General features: G+C 39.1%; 1 protein-coding gene across 5 annotated transcripts in view; it reads right to left on the reverse strand.

Annotated features, from left to right (window-relative positions):
• The window catches only part of sh2d4a (SH2 domain containing 4A), a 96,152-nt gene that overhangs the window by 1,328 nt on the left and 76,412 nt on the right, over positions 1-18,412 (reverse strand). For 2 of the 5 annotated variants that reach the window (XM_089126340.1, XM_039676607.2), the window contains exons 2-9: positions 17,693-17,802; positions 16,740-16,983; positions 16,468-16,630; positions 9,430-9,553; positions 8,223-8,358; positions 6,116-6,317; positions 4,139-4,269; positions 1,312-1,529 (exon numbers count right to left, since the gene is read on the reverse strand). In XM_089126340.1, the coding sequence (XP_088982466.1) occupies positions 1,312-1,529; positions 4,139-4,269; positions 6,116-6,317; positions 8,223-8,358; positions 9,430-9,553; positions 16,468-16,630; positions 16,740-16,914 (1,149 nt within the window). In that variant the 5' untranslated portion in view covers positions 16,915-16,983; positions 17,693-17,802. Of the gene's footprint in view, positions 1-1,311; positions 1,530-4,138; positions 4,270-6,115; positions 6,318-8,222; positions 8,359-9,429; positions 9,554-16,467; positions 16,631-16,739; positions 16,984-17,692; positions 18,099-18,412 lie in introns of those variants that run through there. The other 3 variants (XM_089126341.1, XM_039676608.2, XM_039676606.2) reach the window with 2 other exon arrangements.

Genomic DNA, 18,412 nt, shown 5'->3' on the forward strand with positions numbered 1-18,412 from the left:
TGGTGTGAAAAGGGAAAAACATCCAGTATGTGGCAGTCCTGTGGGTGAAAATGCCTTTTTGATGCGAGAGGTCAGAGGAGAATGGGCCGACTGATTCAAGCTGATAGAAGAGCAACTTTGACTGAAATAACCACTCGTTACAACAGAGGTATGCAGCAAAGCATTTGTGAAGCCACAACACGCACAACCTTGAGGCGGATGGGCTACAACAGCAGAAGACCCCACCGGGTACCACTCATCTCCACTACATATAGGAAAAAGAGGCTACAATTTGCAAGAGCTCACCAACATTGGACAGTTGAAGACTGGAAAAATGTTGCCTGGTCTGATGAGTCTCAATTTCTGTTGAGACATTCAGATGATAGAGTCAGAATTTGGCGTAAACAGAATGAGAACATGGATCCATCATGCCTTGTTACCACTGTGCAGGCTGGTGGTGGGGGTGTAATGGTGTGGGGGATGATTTCTTGGCACACTTTAGGCCCCTTAGTGCCAGTTGGGCATCATTTAAATGCCACAGCCTACCTGAGCATTGTTTCTGACCATGTCCATCACTTTATGGCCAACATGTACCCATCCTCTGATGGCTACTTCCAGCAGGATAATGCACCATCTCACAAAGCTCGAATCATTTTAAATTGGTTTATTGAACATGACAATGAGTTCACTGTACTAAAATGGCTCTCAGAGTCACCAGATCTCAACCCAATAAAGCATCTTTGGGATGTGGTGGAACAGGAGCTTCGTGCCCTGGATGTGCATCCCACAAATCTCCATCAAGATGCTATCCTATCAATATGGGCCAACATTTCTAAAGAAGGCTTTAAGCACCTTGTTGAATCAATGCCATGTAGAATTAAGGCAGTTCTGAAGGCGAAGGGGCGTCAAACACAGTATTAGTATGGTGTTCCTAATAATCCTTTAGGTGAGTGTAAAAATAAAAATAAACATCAATTCAATAGGAGTGTGAACATTACATTTAGAATGAAATTATTTGTTCTGTATGAACAAAGGCAAAATGAGTCATACACAATGCTGGCCACACATTTGAAGACTTTAAGGCTGATTTCATATTGTGCCACACATTAGACACCAATATTAGGACACCATATTGAATTTTACTCAAGCTTGTGAGAGACAGACTTGTGTTTAACACCACAAGCACTGTATAAAGGACATCACTTGTGGCTTTCAAAACTGTTGTTAAACAAAAGTACAATGCATTGAACACACTGTACTTCTGTCCCTCACAGCCAGATGAAATCTAGACCTCGGCTCGGTTTACCCCGAGTGGTGTGCGCAGTACATCACCTGATGATACTCCACGAGTTCACTGAGTGATGTGAATCTGATCTGGTCTCCCAGGAGCATGTAGCAGTTCTCCGAGGCGTCGATCAGCAGGTGCTTGAATCCCTCTTTAGATCGATAGGAGAGCACATATCCAAATATCCTCTCACTGACACGCACCAGGAAGAGCCCGGGCCTGCCGTCCTTCAGCAGCGCCTCCGCCTGTTCACGAGATATAATACCTAAGGGGATATGAGAGATGCACATTACAGGAAAGCCAGCAGCGTTCAATGTCAATGCAGTGCACACCACAGGAACATTCACTTTACATTTACCATTTACTCATTTAAACAGGAAAGATACAGTCGTTGATTTTTCTTTTTGGGAAAAAATGTAGTTAAAATGTTTTAAAGCAGCTTTACAGTGACAAATATCACTGCAAGCTACAATTAAGTAGCCAAGCACAACCCAAATCTAAATGATTTTTTTATGCAAGCATTGATGGGAGATTTAGATTATTTTAGGCAAAGCAATTGAAAAATCACAAATACAATCACATGTGATAGGATTTTACTTGCTTATCACTTTTGACCAATGGGTGGCACTGTTACTGTTGTCTGGTCAGTGTGAAGAGGCAAAGTTTGTGTCAATATGCCAAAGCAGTGCATCAGCTAGGCATCAAGACATCAATTTCGCTGATGCATTATTCCACAGTGGTTTGGTCTCACAATGATTTGAGCTGATTTTGGTAAATATCACATCAACAGTTTAGGAACAGTTTAAAAAAAGTAGGTTTTCAAAGAAATTCAGAATGGCGGACAGCAGTTTCGACTGACTAATAATTGGTATCATTATTCTCAATATGACTCAAGGAATCTAACCAGACCAGCTAAATGAATCAAAAGCTATTCATAATTGTCAAATTTCATTATAACTTTTAACTGAATTAAGAGACCAGTTTTACAATTTCAGAAGATAAACAAAAAAAAGGCTATTTTTCATTCCTCCTGACCAATAGGTGGCACTGTGCCGAAACGCAGCACGTAGCCTCAGGTCATTTTGTCTTTTCCTTACTCAGAGTGGACTATGTGCACGTTAGCATATGCTAGTTCCGGCTGCGAAACCGATATGGGGTGTCTAGTTTCCGGTAGCCTGATGGACGACGTAGAGGATGTATGTTTCTCCAGATGTCTTGAACATTTGCCGAATATTACAGTCGATTATGTTCATCGACTGGCTAATGATTTTCCTCCAGCTCCCCAGAGCAAGAGAGAAGGGGTTTAAATATTACATTTCTCAGTATTTGCATCATTTTGAAGGGAACGTTAAGTCACAACAACATCCATGCTCAGACTGATCTCATGAAATTGCGTATTTTTGGCATGCTATCAACACGCATAATCTCTTTTCAGCGTGTTTATGAATACCGTTGACTTAACGTTATTATTGTATATATATATATATATATATATATATATATTATACACAGTGTGTGTGTATATATATATATATAACATATGACCTACCTCAACCCCAACCTACCCGTCACTCCTACCATCCTAGGAAAAAATAAATATCGCTCCCCAGATGTAGATCTACATTTTGTTTTGTTTCGCTCGGACATTTGACGGCGTGTACATACGCGGTACACGTGGAATCACTGGGACATTAATGTTGCCATGCTACGTGCTCAAGCTATGCGATTTGGTAACTGTTATATCTCTCTATACATTATAAAATGCGAAATCATGCGTTAGAAAGTGCATTTTCCAGAACAGTTTGTGTTGGCCATTGTTTTGTTTATGATGTTCAGAGGCTATGTTGTTGACAACCACTATCTATATAGAATGTCATATAGATCAGTGTTGACAACCACTATAGCCTACATGTCAGGGAGTAAAGGTATCCGACGTTGGTTCGTTCGTTATCAAGTTAGGCTGTTTAACACATATTAGGCTGTTCACACATATTTCTAAACAGGTCTCCCTTGCAAAATAGGTTCTAAACCCAGGGGCTTCTCCTGGTTAAAGGGTATAATATAATAAATAATTAGTAGCCTAAAAACTTCCTTCTAGTTGTCATGGATACGCAACGCTCCACTCTGTGAAGCGACTGCTTGGGTGCGGTGACAAAATGTGAAATATCGTTTACTTTTCACAATGCAGCAGCGCCTGGCTCCACCCAAATATGAGTGAAAACTGTGTTGGTTGACTTGACAATGAACAAACGAACATAGTTTTAGACAAATATATTTAGATAGCTAAGCTTTAGATAGCCGGTCCACTGATGTAGGATGTAAACAACGGCAACCGGAACCGAAGCACCCAACATCCGCCCTCAAGGCGGAAGTTAGCATTTTTCTCGTGCACAGAGTCAGTTGCTCTCAGATCGGTCCAAATCGCTCTTATGCTAAGACTCCTACGTAAAAGAGAGGATTCTTAGAATCTTTATGAATACAGGCCTAGATGATTTTGTCTTTAAAAATAATTTGCTATGTAGTGCTCTTTAATTTGGAGTAGAAACAGGTGGAGTGGCTTTGTTGAGTCAGACATGTGTCACTTACTTTGCTCACAGCTGATTGATCCAAGTTCGTTTTGCAACCTCTTACCTAGAACATAACCTGCCCCAGGCCAGGTTAGCCATGGAGCGTTAGTTACTATGGCGATGAACACTGCTAAAAGCCAAACCACTTTCATGGTGCCTAAAACCCAGGGTTGGCACAAACTAAACTGCAACATAACTGGCTAGCCACCTGAACCGGCTTTATGGTATAGGCCCCAGAAGCTTGCTGGGTCTGGTGTGTCTGAAGAGGGAGGACTGGAGGGGGTCCAGATGAACAGCCGTATCTCACCGTGAAACCAGCGGGCGATCCGGCTGTGGTCGCGCTGAAATCCTGCTCTGAGGGGGAACTGCTCCTCACGAAACCAGCGGACGATATGATCTCGACTAGTCGCCGAAAACGAGCGCCGCATACCAGCCTTCCTGCCAACCACAACAGAAGACACATTCATCACATCTCTGTCCAATCCTGGATCATCACAACCCAAGCAACTGAAGCGGTGGGAAAGATATTTACCCAGGCTAAGACACTGAACTTTAAACAGGCCGTACAGTAGACATTGAGCTCTATAATTAGCTCAGATTATGATCTATTGTGTTGTTCAGATGTGCTGAAGGGAAATTCCTGTAAATTATATGTACAGTCTGCAGTATGACATTCCTGAGGTGAGTACGACTGGTGAATGAAGACTATTAATAGCACAAGAACGGTGGCATTACAGTTGTGGAATGAGTCAAGGTTTTGGCATGTACTTACATTACTGATTATTAAATAGATAGCAGGTTTACAACATTGATAATAATTATTACCGGTAATGTTTTGAAGGTGTGGTCAAAATCCCTTGCCTGTTCAGCATCCTTTTGAATGCTTATGTATTTCTTTTATAAAAGCAATAATTAAGGATATTCATTATTACTTAACCATTTATTGACATATGTGTTTTTGCTTGTGAAATCATATACTTAAATGCATGCTGATGTAAGTCACCAGCTTCTTTTAGGTGCACAAGGCCATTTGTCTCTTTCTCTGGTCTCAGGAGAAAGGTTTATGGATCCTAAAGGCGTCGTGAACACATATGTCCAACACATGATACTTCTCTGTACAGATGGTCAAGCTATATTGAGCATTGCTATATTGAACTTTAATTGTTGTATTAAAATGTATACTTTCTATTATATTTGCTTTCTGAGGAGCAAATGTTATCTGTTTTTCTCCCAAACGAGTGAATGTTTTACCATTATGTTTTTGTACACTTAACTGATAATAAGCCGCTCAGACTCTCTTCAGCCTTGATAGGAGCTCTTATTTGCTAGTGTCCTATGTGAATGCGGTAACAGTGAAAATAATAGGGAAATAGGGATTTTGGTTTATGTTTGAGTGTTAAAACATAAAGGAATCATTGAAGCCAACAGTTTAAGGCACCATTTCTTTGGTAAAGTCTTACTCCAGTTAGACTAAAGTTTAGTGTTAGTCTTCTTGGTTGCAGTTTAAGGAACCACATGCCATTATTGGAGATTGAATGAGTTGTTGTTCTGGACATACTGGCGCCAGCAACCCAAATCTGTGACCTGGAAGGTCATGACGTGCCTCTGAATGTCAGATACATCATCGATGGAGATATGCTTCGTCTATCTGTATATATGTGGAAAATTACTGTGTTTATCTAATTCTTAGCCAATGAGAATCATTCAATGTGTAAGCAATGACGTAGCTTAGACCTTGAAAATGGTAAAATCAATGCTGTGATTTTTGTAACTGTAAGGGGGCGGCCTACGAACTCCTGTGTGAGTCTTGAAGCTGAGTTCTGCTGATGAAACTGCAAACTATGTTCAGTAAACTTTTCTTTAATTTTTTTATAATTCTGACTCCGGGTCTTCATTCTTCATGTCTGGTTCTGGGTCCTATAACTGCAGGTAACAGCAGGTAAAGGACATGCACAGTTTTCACAGTTCATGTGGAATATGCCGATTACGTGAATGCAGGAATAATCCAGTGTAAATGTGACCACCCTGTATATTTTGTCACAAAAATATTTAAGTAGTTGTATATATTTTATTTTGCATTTATGAGCACAGAGAGGACCACTGAAATAACACACAGTTTTGTCTCTCTAACTCTCATTTATTACTAAAGGGAGTACTACATAAACAACCTTTATAATGCAAACATGGTCACCAAGACTTTGAAACCACCAGCTTTTCTTTTTAATTATGCAATTATTGTGGAGTTGTTGTCACAGAGATGAGGGACACTGGTTGTGGCACTCACCGGCTAATGGCAGCGCTGGTGTTTCTGGGTTTGGGTTTAGGAGGAGGTGGAGGGTTTGGGTCTGGGTTTGGGCTGGTGAAGGCCTTTGTGACGGCCGCTACACGTCCTCTCTCAAGAGCTTTCACTGAGCGCCTGCGGTGGTCTTCCATCGTCTGCTTGGCTAGAGACCGTCTGCGCACGTCTGCGGCTTTTGATTTCTGCACTGGAACCACATATGCAAAATCACACTGTTAGTCCAACTGCACATGTTTGAGAAAATAACAAAAACACAACAAAATTTCCCTATTCAGTCTACAACTGTCATGTGTCACTGTCACCAATCTCACACCAAATAAACAGTAGTTATTCTCATTATTCTCCATTATGATTTTTAAATTAAAATATGTTTACTGTAAAGCAGAATAAAGCAATAATGCATGAGTATTTGTATTTACTGTATACATATATGAATTTGGCACATGCTCGATGATAAAAGTGTTACTAAGCACAATAAGCAGTGAAAAAGAACTCAGCATAATTGCGCACACAGAAAGACGTAACTCTCAGAAAGCATGCGATCGTGAATTCAGTTCTCTTTCACGTCTTACTGCGCTTGAACAGTCATATACACACGCAATAATGTCAAAATGCATTTCATTGCATTGTAATCATGTAAACAGCTGGTTATGACTCAAGTGAAAGTAAACAGTTGGGTGTAAAATGTGTGTGTATCATTATAATGGATCTGCGGTAAAGTGACGCTTAAAGTGACAGCAGCCTATAATAATAATATAATAGCTAACTAACTAATAGCACTGGAATTAATTTGAAAAATACTCTGTAAATAAATAACTACAACAACAATAATCGGTTTGTTGATGGACATGCACTTGTTAATGCTGATGGTGAGGAATTACAGTTGAAACATCTCATAATTTCCCTCAAACTGAGTAGTGTATCACTAAGAAACACTTGAGTCCTGCTCGAATTGCCCTAGCGATGGAGGTTTGGGTTGAATAACTAGTTCTTCCAATGTTTCATCATCGCGCTAAGACTGATATGGTCAAATCGACGTCATTGTTCGTTGCCGTGTTTAGTTTACGGTGTAAAAAGCCTCAGTACAAGCTGTCTGGCTAATCAGAGCAGAGTAGACCAATCACAACAGAATGAGCTGTCTGGCCAATCAGAACAGAGTAGACCAATCACAGCAGACAACATACTTTCAGAGCAGAGTAGACCAATCACAACAGACTGAGCTGTCTGGCCAATTTAGAACAGAGTAGATCAATACCAACAGAGTGAGCTGTCTGGCCAATCAGAGCAGAGTAGACCAATCACAACAGACTGAGCTGTCTGGCCAATCAGAACAGAGTAGACCGATTACAACAGACTGAACTGTCTAGCCAATCAGAGCAGAGTAGACCAACCACAACAAACTGAGCTGTCTGGCCAATCAGAACAGAGTAGACCGATTACAACAGACTGAGCTGTCTGGCCAATCAGAACAGAGTAGACCGATTACAACAGACTGAGCTGTCTGACCAATCAGAGCAGAGTAGATCAATCACAACAGACTAAGCTGTCTGGCCAATCAGAGCAGAGTAGATCAATCACAACAAACTGAGCTGTCTGGCCAATCAGAACAGAGTAGACAGATTACAACAGACTGCTGTCTAGCCAATCAGAACAGAGTAGACCAATCACAACAGACTGAGCTGTCTGACCAATCAGAGCAGAGTAGATCAATCACAACAGACTGAGCTGTCTGGCAAAGTAGCTCCAGAAAGGAGGTATTAAGAGAGATTTATTTATCTAACGAGACGTTTGAGAATCATTGAAAATGTGATGATGTGCAAAAGTAGGCTATTTTATAAGAGAATTAAAAAGTTTTTTGACTTTTGATGCATGTTAACCTGTTGTAGGAGACAACATTAGGAAACTGCAAAATAGCATAATCAGGGCACTTTAAAATAACAAGGATTTTGAAGGAAATTTTCCTGTTGGTTTTGGGGGTGATATGACTTTGATTTTGTGAGATGGACCATAACTCCCATGAACCCTTTAGATTAGATATATGATAAGTGGTTGTGATCAGTAACTGAGGGCTGTGTGTGTGTGTGTTGTTTACATGTCTGCTGCCAGTGGTTGTCCTGCTGGTCGTGTGTGTGTTCTTGCTGCTTCTTCTCCTTCAGGCTGATGTAGATCTGCTGTTTTCTCTCCTGCTCCAGCCTCCTCAGATCCTCTTCAGCCTTACGCCTCTCCTCCTGACTCACACACACACACACACACACTGAGACCAGGGCAGAATGCGTGTATGTGTGTGCAGTGTTGGGAGTAATGCATTACAAAAGTAATACATTACAGTAACATATTACTTTTTGCTGTAACGCAATAGTGTAAGGCATTACTAATCAATTTTCAGTAATATTTTACTCGTGACATGTTCAGTGAGGCTTGTATTACAGTTGTATTACAGTGTATTGTCTGCTTTTACTTCTTAAAGGCAACAGACTATGTGAAAGTTTTAAAGCAGTCTTTTAGTGCCAGTTCAGAGCGGTCGCGTCTGTAACATTGTTTTTTCCTCATAAATGTGAACACGAAAACTAAAATAAAATGAATATTTTAAGTTCTATGGAGACTGGAGAGCCAACCCTTCCTCATCCGATTTGCGCAGTATAATTAACAGAATTACGAAAAATATATTTTGCCTCCTATTTTTTTGGCATGAATGTGTGTCTTTTCCCTAATATTAAAAATAAAACATAGACTGATATTTGTCTAATGTCTGGAGTCCTTTAAGGAAGTAGCCTATATACGTTTCAATACATGTATTTTCTGAGAATTTTTATTTCAAGTTTTGACTGCAAATGTCATGTCCATAATGCTGGACTTCCCCAATTTTAAATAATTTATCCTCAACTAGTTTTGTGGTGTAGGTCTACGTATTTTATAATGTTAACTTCAAATAATACTAATAGCCTAATTTAAAGATAAGGCAGCATTGGATATGGACGGTAAGGAGAATAACGCTGGAGTTGGAAGAGGTGTGTCACGATTCTGTAGGTTCGTGGATCTGAGTCGTGTGGCGAATCGCGATTTCGGTTTCATATTGCATATCGTTACAGCCCAAAAGTTAAGTTCTACTTAGTTATTTTGGTGAAAGTAACTCAAAAGTAATACATGAGTAATGTAACGCATTACAATTCTGGGACAGTAATATTGTAAGGTAATGAATTACTTTTAAATAACAGTAACAAGTAATACCTAATGTATTACAGTTTGGAAGTAACTTGCACAACACTGTGTGTGTGTCAGTGGGTGTGTGACGGCAGTACCTTGAGTTCCTCATCTGCTCTTCTCTGTTCCTCTCTGGCCTTCAGCTGATCCGACAACACGACCTGCTCCGGCTCGACACTCAGTCCAGAGAAACGCTTCTCCAGCTCAGCTTCTTTCCTCGCCCTGGACAATTATATACGGAAAACATTAAACATGCAGGCCACTTGCAGAGGTTATCAGAGGTCATTAATTATTAACAGAAGAAATGTTGCTCTGAGGGGAGAGCGTGAATGTCAGTGAGAACGATTATCATGCAGTGACAAAGCATAAGTGCACACACACACACACACACAAAATTCCTTTTGCTCATTGTCTAGTTGTCAACGTGAATAGAAAAGCAGTCAAACGTGTTTTCCCACATATTTTCCATGATATAAAATCAGACAGCTGTGAAGTTTGTTGGATTTAAGCCCCTGTTTCATTCTACGGTTGTTTAATGTTGTATAAACCGTTATTATCACTAGTTATGCCTGGATAACAGAGCACATTGTCCCACACCTGTTGTTAAATCCTGCAGAAGCCTCTTCAGATTTTGCCCTTTGGCTCAGGGAAGTTATCAACAACACGCATTGCATCATGGAAATACAGATCATACAGGTTGTGCTTGAACTGATGTACAACAAAACTGTGACTGTCATAATTTCACATCAGAAGTGCCTCTAAAAACAGAAACAAATCCTCATATTAAGTTCTGTCTGAAAGTCCCATGACGAGATCAGGCACACGAGGAGGAATGAACACACAAGCTCTGTGTTGATAACAGTCTTTTACTGGTCAAATATTAAGCTAGCGTTGACCGAGTGGATTAATCTGTAGTTTATGCCAAACAATACATGTTCAAAGAATATGTGAAGAGTTCAGATGCAAAAGCCTCTAAATGCCATTTGAAATTTTCTTCTTTAATGATGATTTTTATCAAACTTGTATATTTAAGTTCAGTAATTTCACTTAAATAACAATTAATAGGTAATTGTCATTGCCATTTAGGTGAAATCACTGAACTTAAATATACAAGCTTGATAAAAATGATCATTCTAGAAGAAAATTTCAAATGGCACTTAGAGGCTTTTGCATCTGAACTCTTCATGTATAGTTCAGTTCAGCTATAAAGCAGCTCCAGAGTCATTAAACGAGTCAATGTATCTTTTACTTCATAAAACTTTCAACTTTTCATAATTTTTCATTGGCCCAGGCCAGATCAGAGAAAATATTCTCTTTGATTATTTGTATTTCATCAGTTTACCAAAGAAATAATCTCTAATGTAACACAACACAAGAGAACAATACTGAATACAATGTGCTGTTGCAGAGTATAACTGGGTTAAACTCTCAAAAATATTCATAATTCTCCTCGAAATTGAACGAAATGAAATCTTAAGCCTATTCTAACAGTTTTATTTTGTAGACAATACAGCAAACTTCTAAAATAAGTTTGGATGTATTTTTAGGTACATTATGGTTATTAATGTTAAAAATATATATTTTTTGTTAATTTAAATAAAACAAAATAAAAATTTTTTATTTATTTTTGAAATAAAATAAAATACAAGTATTAGATGAAAAACTTAAACTAAAGAAAATGTATAAATGTTTAATTTGTAGCACTAAAATTACTTACTTTAAATAGATAAAAAATTAACTAAACTGAAATAAAATAAAAAAAAGTATTTTAAAAAGTGACAAAAGTAAGATAAAAAACTACTAAAATAACTGATTGTCAATAATGATTCTCATAATGCAGTATAACATGACTTATTATTGTAATAATATTGTTGTATTTTTAAATAATTTAAATATGCATAAATTAAAGGCAGTACAACAATTATGAGACCGGGTATAGTTGTAACGCCATCAATTACACCAATCATCAGTCATTTTATTAAGAAAAATCTGATTTTGAAGTTAGAATATAACTTTTTGGACCAAAACTATATTTCTTTAAGTTTATAGTCCTTAAACTTTTGCGGATAAAATCATATAACTTATAAATTCTATTTTTCATGCAAATATTATGGATTAAATGTTTTTCATTTTAAATTCAAACCATTATGCTAATACAGCTAGCTAAACACAGGAGTGGGCTGTAACACATCTTAGAAGTGTTACAACAATCCCCGGTTACACTTTATTTTAAGGTGTCAGTGTTACACTGTAATTATACATTTAAGTACCAAGTAATACTATTAACTACATTTACTTACTATAGGGTTAGATGAGGGTTTGTTTAAGGGTTAGTTGCATTTAATTATGCATGACTAATTTATAATTAGTACTACAGTAACCACATCTAACATGTGTGATGACACTCTAAAATAAAGTGTTACCCTTCAAAACTCAGGACAGTTTCTTTGTAATTATCTTACAGAATGGCTGGATCATGGAGATGAAAGACAGATAAAGGTGTGCCAGACTGTGTTTAAAAAAAGGAAGTCGAGAGGTTTTAGAGAAGGGCAGGACAGACAGATCAGTTGTGAAAAAGGCCAATGGTGAGGATTATGAGACCTCAGATAATGAAATTGTGTGTATGGAGACATTTGAAAACTAAGCCAAAGGAAGTGTGTGTAAAATGTGCCCAATGCAGTTTCTGTCCAGCAAGCCTGCACTTCAGAGTTAACAACATTCATGTGTCACTATTGTGATTCTGATATGAGTGTTCATTAAGGAAGTTTGTTCTAGTAGACTCCTTTACACACACACACACACACAGTCTACAGTACGCTCTAGAACATTCTCGTTCACGGTTCCTTGCTGGTGGAACAATCTCCCCACCCTCATCCGGAATGCAGAATCCCTGACAACAATCAAAAGACAGCTGAAAACTCATCTCTTCTGTGAGCACTTAACCTCTTAAAAGAATAAAAACAAAAACTCTTTCCTTTTCCCTGAATCCCTCCCTTGTCTGGCTTATGCTATTCTAATCAATGTCTGAAACTTTGTATTTTGAGCACTTCTTGCATTGTTTGCCTCTTTATGTTGACTCGCTGTATTTCTCAATTGTAAGTCGCTTTGGATAAAAGTGTCTGCTAAATAACTAAATGTAAATGTAGCCTAAGTGGATTTAAGTTATGGTCAGTCACAGAGAGCGGAGTGTTTTAGGTTGTTCATATGGATTGATCAATACACCTATTTTTGTAGCATATTGCACAATGTGGCCTGTTTGTCTAATTGCTACAACTTACCCCAGCATACGTTACAAACTAAAATGTTGAAGCTGAATTTATAGTAATATAGAATTACTGAGAAGTCTTTTGAAGTGTTGGTGCATAATGTAACACTATCTAGTGTAAATGATAAATAACGTTTGAGATTTGTGCTGGCTACTGTATACAGGCCACCATACAGACTCTATCAAAGAATAGGTGGTTTGCAGTCACGTGATTGTGTTGACGCGCGGAATGCAGATGGAGGGCAAGGAGTGAAGAGCGCAATTGACGAGATGGAGGAAAATCCGTACTGTACTACTTTAGACGCTATTACAAGAGAAATATATAAACAGAAAATCGAAACATATGTTGGACGTGATCCTTACGTTATGAAGAGGACCGATTTTTAATTGAATTGAGAGATTTGCCTGCCATCGAGGCTGTAAATATCAGCAACTAACTACTCTTACAGACATACTTTGACTTTACAAAGTTCGGAAACTGGTACGTTACACGAACAGCCACATAAGTGTATTTTAACACCTGAATAATGTAATTATAAGCCACATCAATAATGTATTAACTCACATTTGACGAAGTGATCTCTGCACACACACACACAGGCATTTTCCCATTCGGCTCCTCCTGACCGCAGACGTAGTCTTTGCGAGGCATTTTTCCTAGTGTTTTTCTGTCAATTTCTTGTATTTCCCCCAGTGTTGTAGTCGAGACCACCTCACTCGAGTCCGAGTCGACACCGAGACCAGAGAGAGTCGAGTCCGAGTCAAGACCGAGTCCATAGAGAGTCGAGTCCGAGACCAGAGACGGTCGAGTCCGAGTCGAGACCAGTGAGGGTTGATTACCTAATTTACTTTTATTTACTTAGAGAAATCCTTTTATTTTATTTTATTGAATTTACTAAGAGTTTAAAAAATATGATCAGTTTAGGGTAAAAAGGCCACATAGTAGGTGGTGTTAAAAGTAATTTTATTACAATTTGTCATGCGCAGTTGCGCACTAGAAAATCACCAAACACTGGGCGTGTCAATCAATTTAAAGAAATATTTTATTAACATACATTAATAATCTTGAAAAATATTTTGAATTGAACTCGAGTGGACTCGGGAATAAGTCCGAGTCCTAAAATAAAAATGTTCGAGTACGAGTCAATTCCGAGTCCAAATGCACACGAGTCCATGACAAGACCAAAACCATTAAAATATGGTCTCGAGACCGAGTCCGAGTGTCGAGTACTACAACACTGATTTCCCCCCCTTATGAACAACAACTTTGGGCACACGATAAAAACTCCTCGTGGTTTGATCGATTTGAGCAACCATAAATGACGCAAAACATAGGCATTTTTTGAGTATGTTCCTAAATATAGAAAATCACTTCCTGCCCTCCATCTGCTTTTCGTGCCATGGCAACGCAGTGGCATGACGTCACGTGAAAACAAGCTATTTGCTGATTCTCATGTAAACTTCATTTAGCCTAGGCTAAATGAGATAACTTAGAACTTGATAATGCAACAGAAACTGTTGACTCTCTTTTCCAACACTTTTAGACACAGTTGCTTGCTTGCACTTAAAAGAAAATTAAAGAAAATACTCCAATGCCATGGTTCAACGAGCACACCCAGACCCTTAAGAGAGCAGCCAGAAAAAGGGAAGATTTTTTGTATTTCATGGAAGGAGAGCTCAATTGCATACAGAGAGGAATTTAAAGCTGCTAGATCTGCTTATTTTTCAACCCTATTAGAAGAAAACCAACATAATTCTAGGTATCTATTTGAAACAGGGTTAGGGTTAGCAAAATAAACTGACGAAAAATAAAGCCTCAACCCCAGAAGTTTCCAAACAGCACAACAGTAATGATGACTTTGTGAACTTCTTTATTTACAAGATTGATAATATCAGGGAGAAAATTATAACTATGCAACCGTCTACTACAGTATCGCATCAAGCAGTGTATTGTAGTCTCCCTGAGGAAAAATTTGATTCATTCATTGCTATTGGAGAGGAAGAATTTTCTAAACTCATTAAATCATCTAAATCGACAACATGTATGTCTCATGCTTCCAGAGATCATAAATCCTCTTCTTAATATCATTAATTCATCTTAGTCATAAGGATAGTAGCAAAACTTTTAAGCTGGCTATGATTAAACAGCTTGTTAAAAAAAATGCAACTTGATCGTACAGAAATAGACAATTACAGGCCGATCTTGAATAAAAAAAAACAGAGATTCTAATTATTGGATAAAAAACGTCCACACGTAACAGCCTGAAATATTTTCTAACACATGATGGCTGCTCTGTTAATTCTTCGTCGTCGGGTAGGAACCTGGGTGTGCTCTTTCATACCAATCTTTCAATTGAAAGTCACGTGTCTAGAATCTGCAAAACTGCATTCTTAAAATATATATATCTACTGTAAATTACGTCATATGCTCTAATTGACAAATGTGGAACAGTTCATGCGTTCATGACATCAAGGCTAGATTATCGTGCCACCGCGCCGCGTCTAGGACAACTCCAGGTATCGCACACCGGACGCACACTTTCTCACCAGTGTATGGCCAGCAATATTGTAATGTTTAATGACAGGAAATGAAGATAATGTCTGTTCTATGTTATGATTGTACTGTACAATTAAATACAATCGTTGCTGAGTGTGCAGTTTGAACACTTTACCTCAGAGCATCCGTTAACTGAATGAATTGAGAATCTCACCTGAAAAAACATCAGCAATTGTCATTCAAGCAGCTGATTTCTGTAAATGAATGCAAAACTAAATGTATATTGCAGCATAGGGCGAAGTCAGGATCCATCAGCAACGATTTGAGACAAAAATAATTTAAATTTTATATAAAACTATGTAAATGGCGCTCTGTGGCGCAGCAGGGTTTTGAACGCGGTCCTGAGCCGTCGCCGGGCGCCGCGGACAGACGCCGAATGGCGCCGCCGGTGTGTGTATACTCATAGACAATAATGTGTTCGAATTTTAAAGACGTGGCGCTGCGCGACGCTGCGCTTCTCGTCCCGTGTGCGACCTACTTAAGATGAAACAGCTCGAGTTCTTACCAGAACCAGGAAGTAGGACCATATTAGCCATATTAGAAGGTTCTGTCAAGTGTCAACCATGCATTGGCTCCCTATTAAAGGGATACTCCACCCAGAAATCTAAAAATTCTGTCATAATTTACTCACCCTCAGGTTGTTGCAAACCTGTATGAGGTACTTTCTTCTACTGAACACAAAGGAAGATATTTTGAAGAATGATTGAAACGAACGATTGTTTGGCACCATTTACTTCCATAGTAGAAAAAAAGTACTATAATTCAATGTTAGGCTGCATAGATTAGGTCAGCCGGAACCGGGAACACTTCCCATAATTCCTGATGTACTCGTTACATCATAAGAAGAATTGTGTCTACACTAATATTAGTCTCTTCATTTCTCCCGAGGTTTACCGTAGTCCGCTGGATCCATGCCGTATCCAGATCTGATGAAAGACCAGCGCCTGGACACGACGACAACGCAGACCTGAAGTGTCACTAGTCCCTCCCTGTGAAAGCCTTCTGAAGTTTGCCCAAAGATAACTTTTTTCCCCAAAGACACATATTTTTGCGATTACAGTTCATAACTAGTGATCTTTGCAATGGAAGGGAATCAATCAGAACAAACTTTAATTTAACTAACTTCATTCTAGAGCTGCTGTAAAGCCAAAACAATCTCTGCTACTTTAATTTCCTATTATCACTGTAAAGCTGCTTTGAAACAATCCATAGTGTTAAAATCGCTTTATAAATAAAGGTGACTTGACTTGAACTGCTTATAGCGAGTGTGTAGTTGTATTTCTGCTGCATGAATGAAGTGTGTGTGTGTTTCACCTGAGCTGCTCAGCCTCTCTCTGAGCCTGCAGCGCTGCTCTCTCGGCCATGATCTCGTCACAGATTTGATCGTAAGGTTTGTCGTCACGATGTTCTCCCATCACCCAAACCCACACATCATCATCATCAAGACCCTTCATCCATGACACAAACTTTCCTGAAACTGCACACACACACACACACACATACATTTCTGGTAATATGTATGACAGATCCTCTGCCCTGTATATTCACATCTTATTGTCAGTAAGTAAGGATGTGTCAGTGAAAACCTTTTCTGCCTTTCAGACTTGCAGCCTCCTCCTTCTCCAGCTGTGTCTCTCGCTCTCTCCATCTCCTGATCTGCTCTTCCCTCATCTTGAGGAACAGCACCTGTTTTTGCTCCTCGTTGAGCTCACTCAGCAGCTCCGGCTCGATGTACATGTCAGCCAGGATCTGCTGCAGCATCTTCACGCTTTACTCAAAAACACACAGCTCACAGAATGGGCGTCTACTGGTCTTGCTTGGGTTTGGACTCTGTAAAACAGTTTCAAAAGAAGAAGTAACACCACAGGACGTCATGCAGAGTAAACTATCCCAGAGAGAGAGAGAGAGAGAGAGAGAGAGAGAGAGAGAGAGAGAGAGAGAGAGAGAGAGAGAGAGAGAGAGAGAGAGAGGCCTGATTGAGTTACAGACAGAAACATACTATACAAATGTTACTTTTCAATGGGTTTCTGAAACTAGCTTTAATAAGTCTAAGCTCAGTTAAAAACTTAGGGTTAACTTAAGGTTGTTGTTATATTTTTAAAGTCCTGTATAATTTTATGTAAACCTTTAATTATGCTGTAATGGTGAATGGCTAAAACAAGAAAAAAAGCAATACTGGCCTTCATTCATAACACTCAGTAAAAAAAAAAAAAACCCCTACAACAACAAAACCCCTAAAATCCCTATTATACCATCATATTTTTGTTGAAAATTAAAATATGACATTAATGTATAAAATGGAAATAAAAAAAACATTTTCTTTTATCATATAGCTAAAATTAAGTGGAATTCAGTTCTGCAAAATAAAATTAAAAGAGGGATATCGCTAAATCTCGACACACACATATTCAAACAAACAAACAAACAGAAATCTGACACAGTCACATTTGAATGTAAACAAGGAACGGGAAGCAGGAAAAAGAAGACCCAGCCGTCAATCAATCAATGGCAGCGACGCCGCTGACACGCGCTGACTTACCGCTTCATACACGAGCGCTTTGCTCGCGCGAGGAGGACCACAACACCAGCTGTACAAAAGCAGAACAATCCCTGCTGAGGTCTGAGGATAAAGCTTAGAGCTCTTGATACCTGTACAGAAAGGTAAATGTCGAGTGAAGTATGTGGTAAATGTACTGTACACACCCTTAACTCAACCCTAGTTACAGGTCAAACTGAGTTCCCTCCTACACACACACTCCGGCTGCGTGCTGCTGCTCTACAGTCTTATGAAAGCTGCTTTATTAGGCTATTCGTTTGTATTATCAGCGCGGGATCTCTCCAGCAGGCTACACATCAATCTCACATTAATACACGCAACTATTAAAAATAAAAAGTGAGTCTGTTGCTGTAGTAGGGTCTAATAACCCTGGAGGAGGATGGTTTAATGACGACTGACACGGCTTGGTGAAATTTGACCCTCAGATTATGACTTTCAACAAAGAAAAAAAAAAGGAAAAGAAAAAAAAAATCAGGAAATAGTATAAATCAATAGATCGTGACTGGGCATGATCCACACATTTTGCTACATCATTACAAGTACACCTGGCTGCAGCCTGCAGATCGGGGTGGGGCTGCACCTGGGGCGGGGCTGCACGTGCAGCTCCGCCCATAACAATTCTCATTGGTTAGTAACAAAGTGATGACGTAGATTGAGGCGGGGCCGCACTAGGGCGGGGCTACATGACGCCAGGGGCGATTC

The sequence above is a fragment of the Pimephales promelas genome, chromosome 23 (assembly GCF_988280905.1).
Source record: "Pimephales promelas chromosome 23, fPimPro1.hap1.1, whole genome shotgun sequence".
Classification (NCBI taxonomy): domain Eukaryota; kingdom Metazoa; phylum Chordata; class Actinopteri; order Cypriniformes; family Leuciscidae; genus Pimephales; species Pimephales promelas.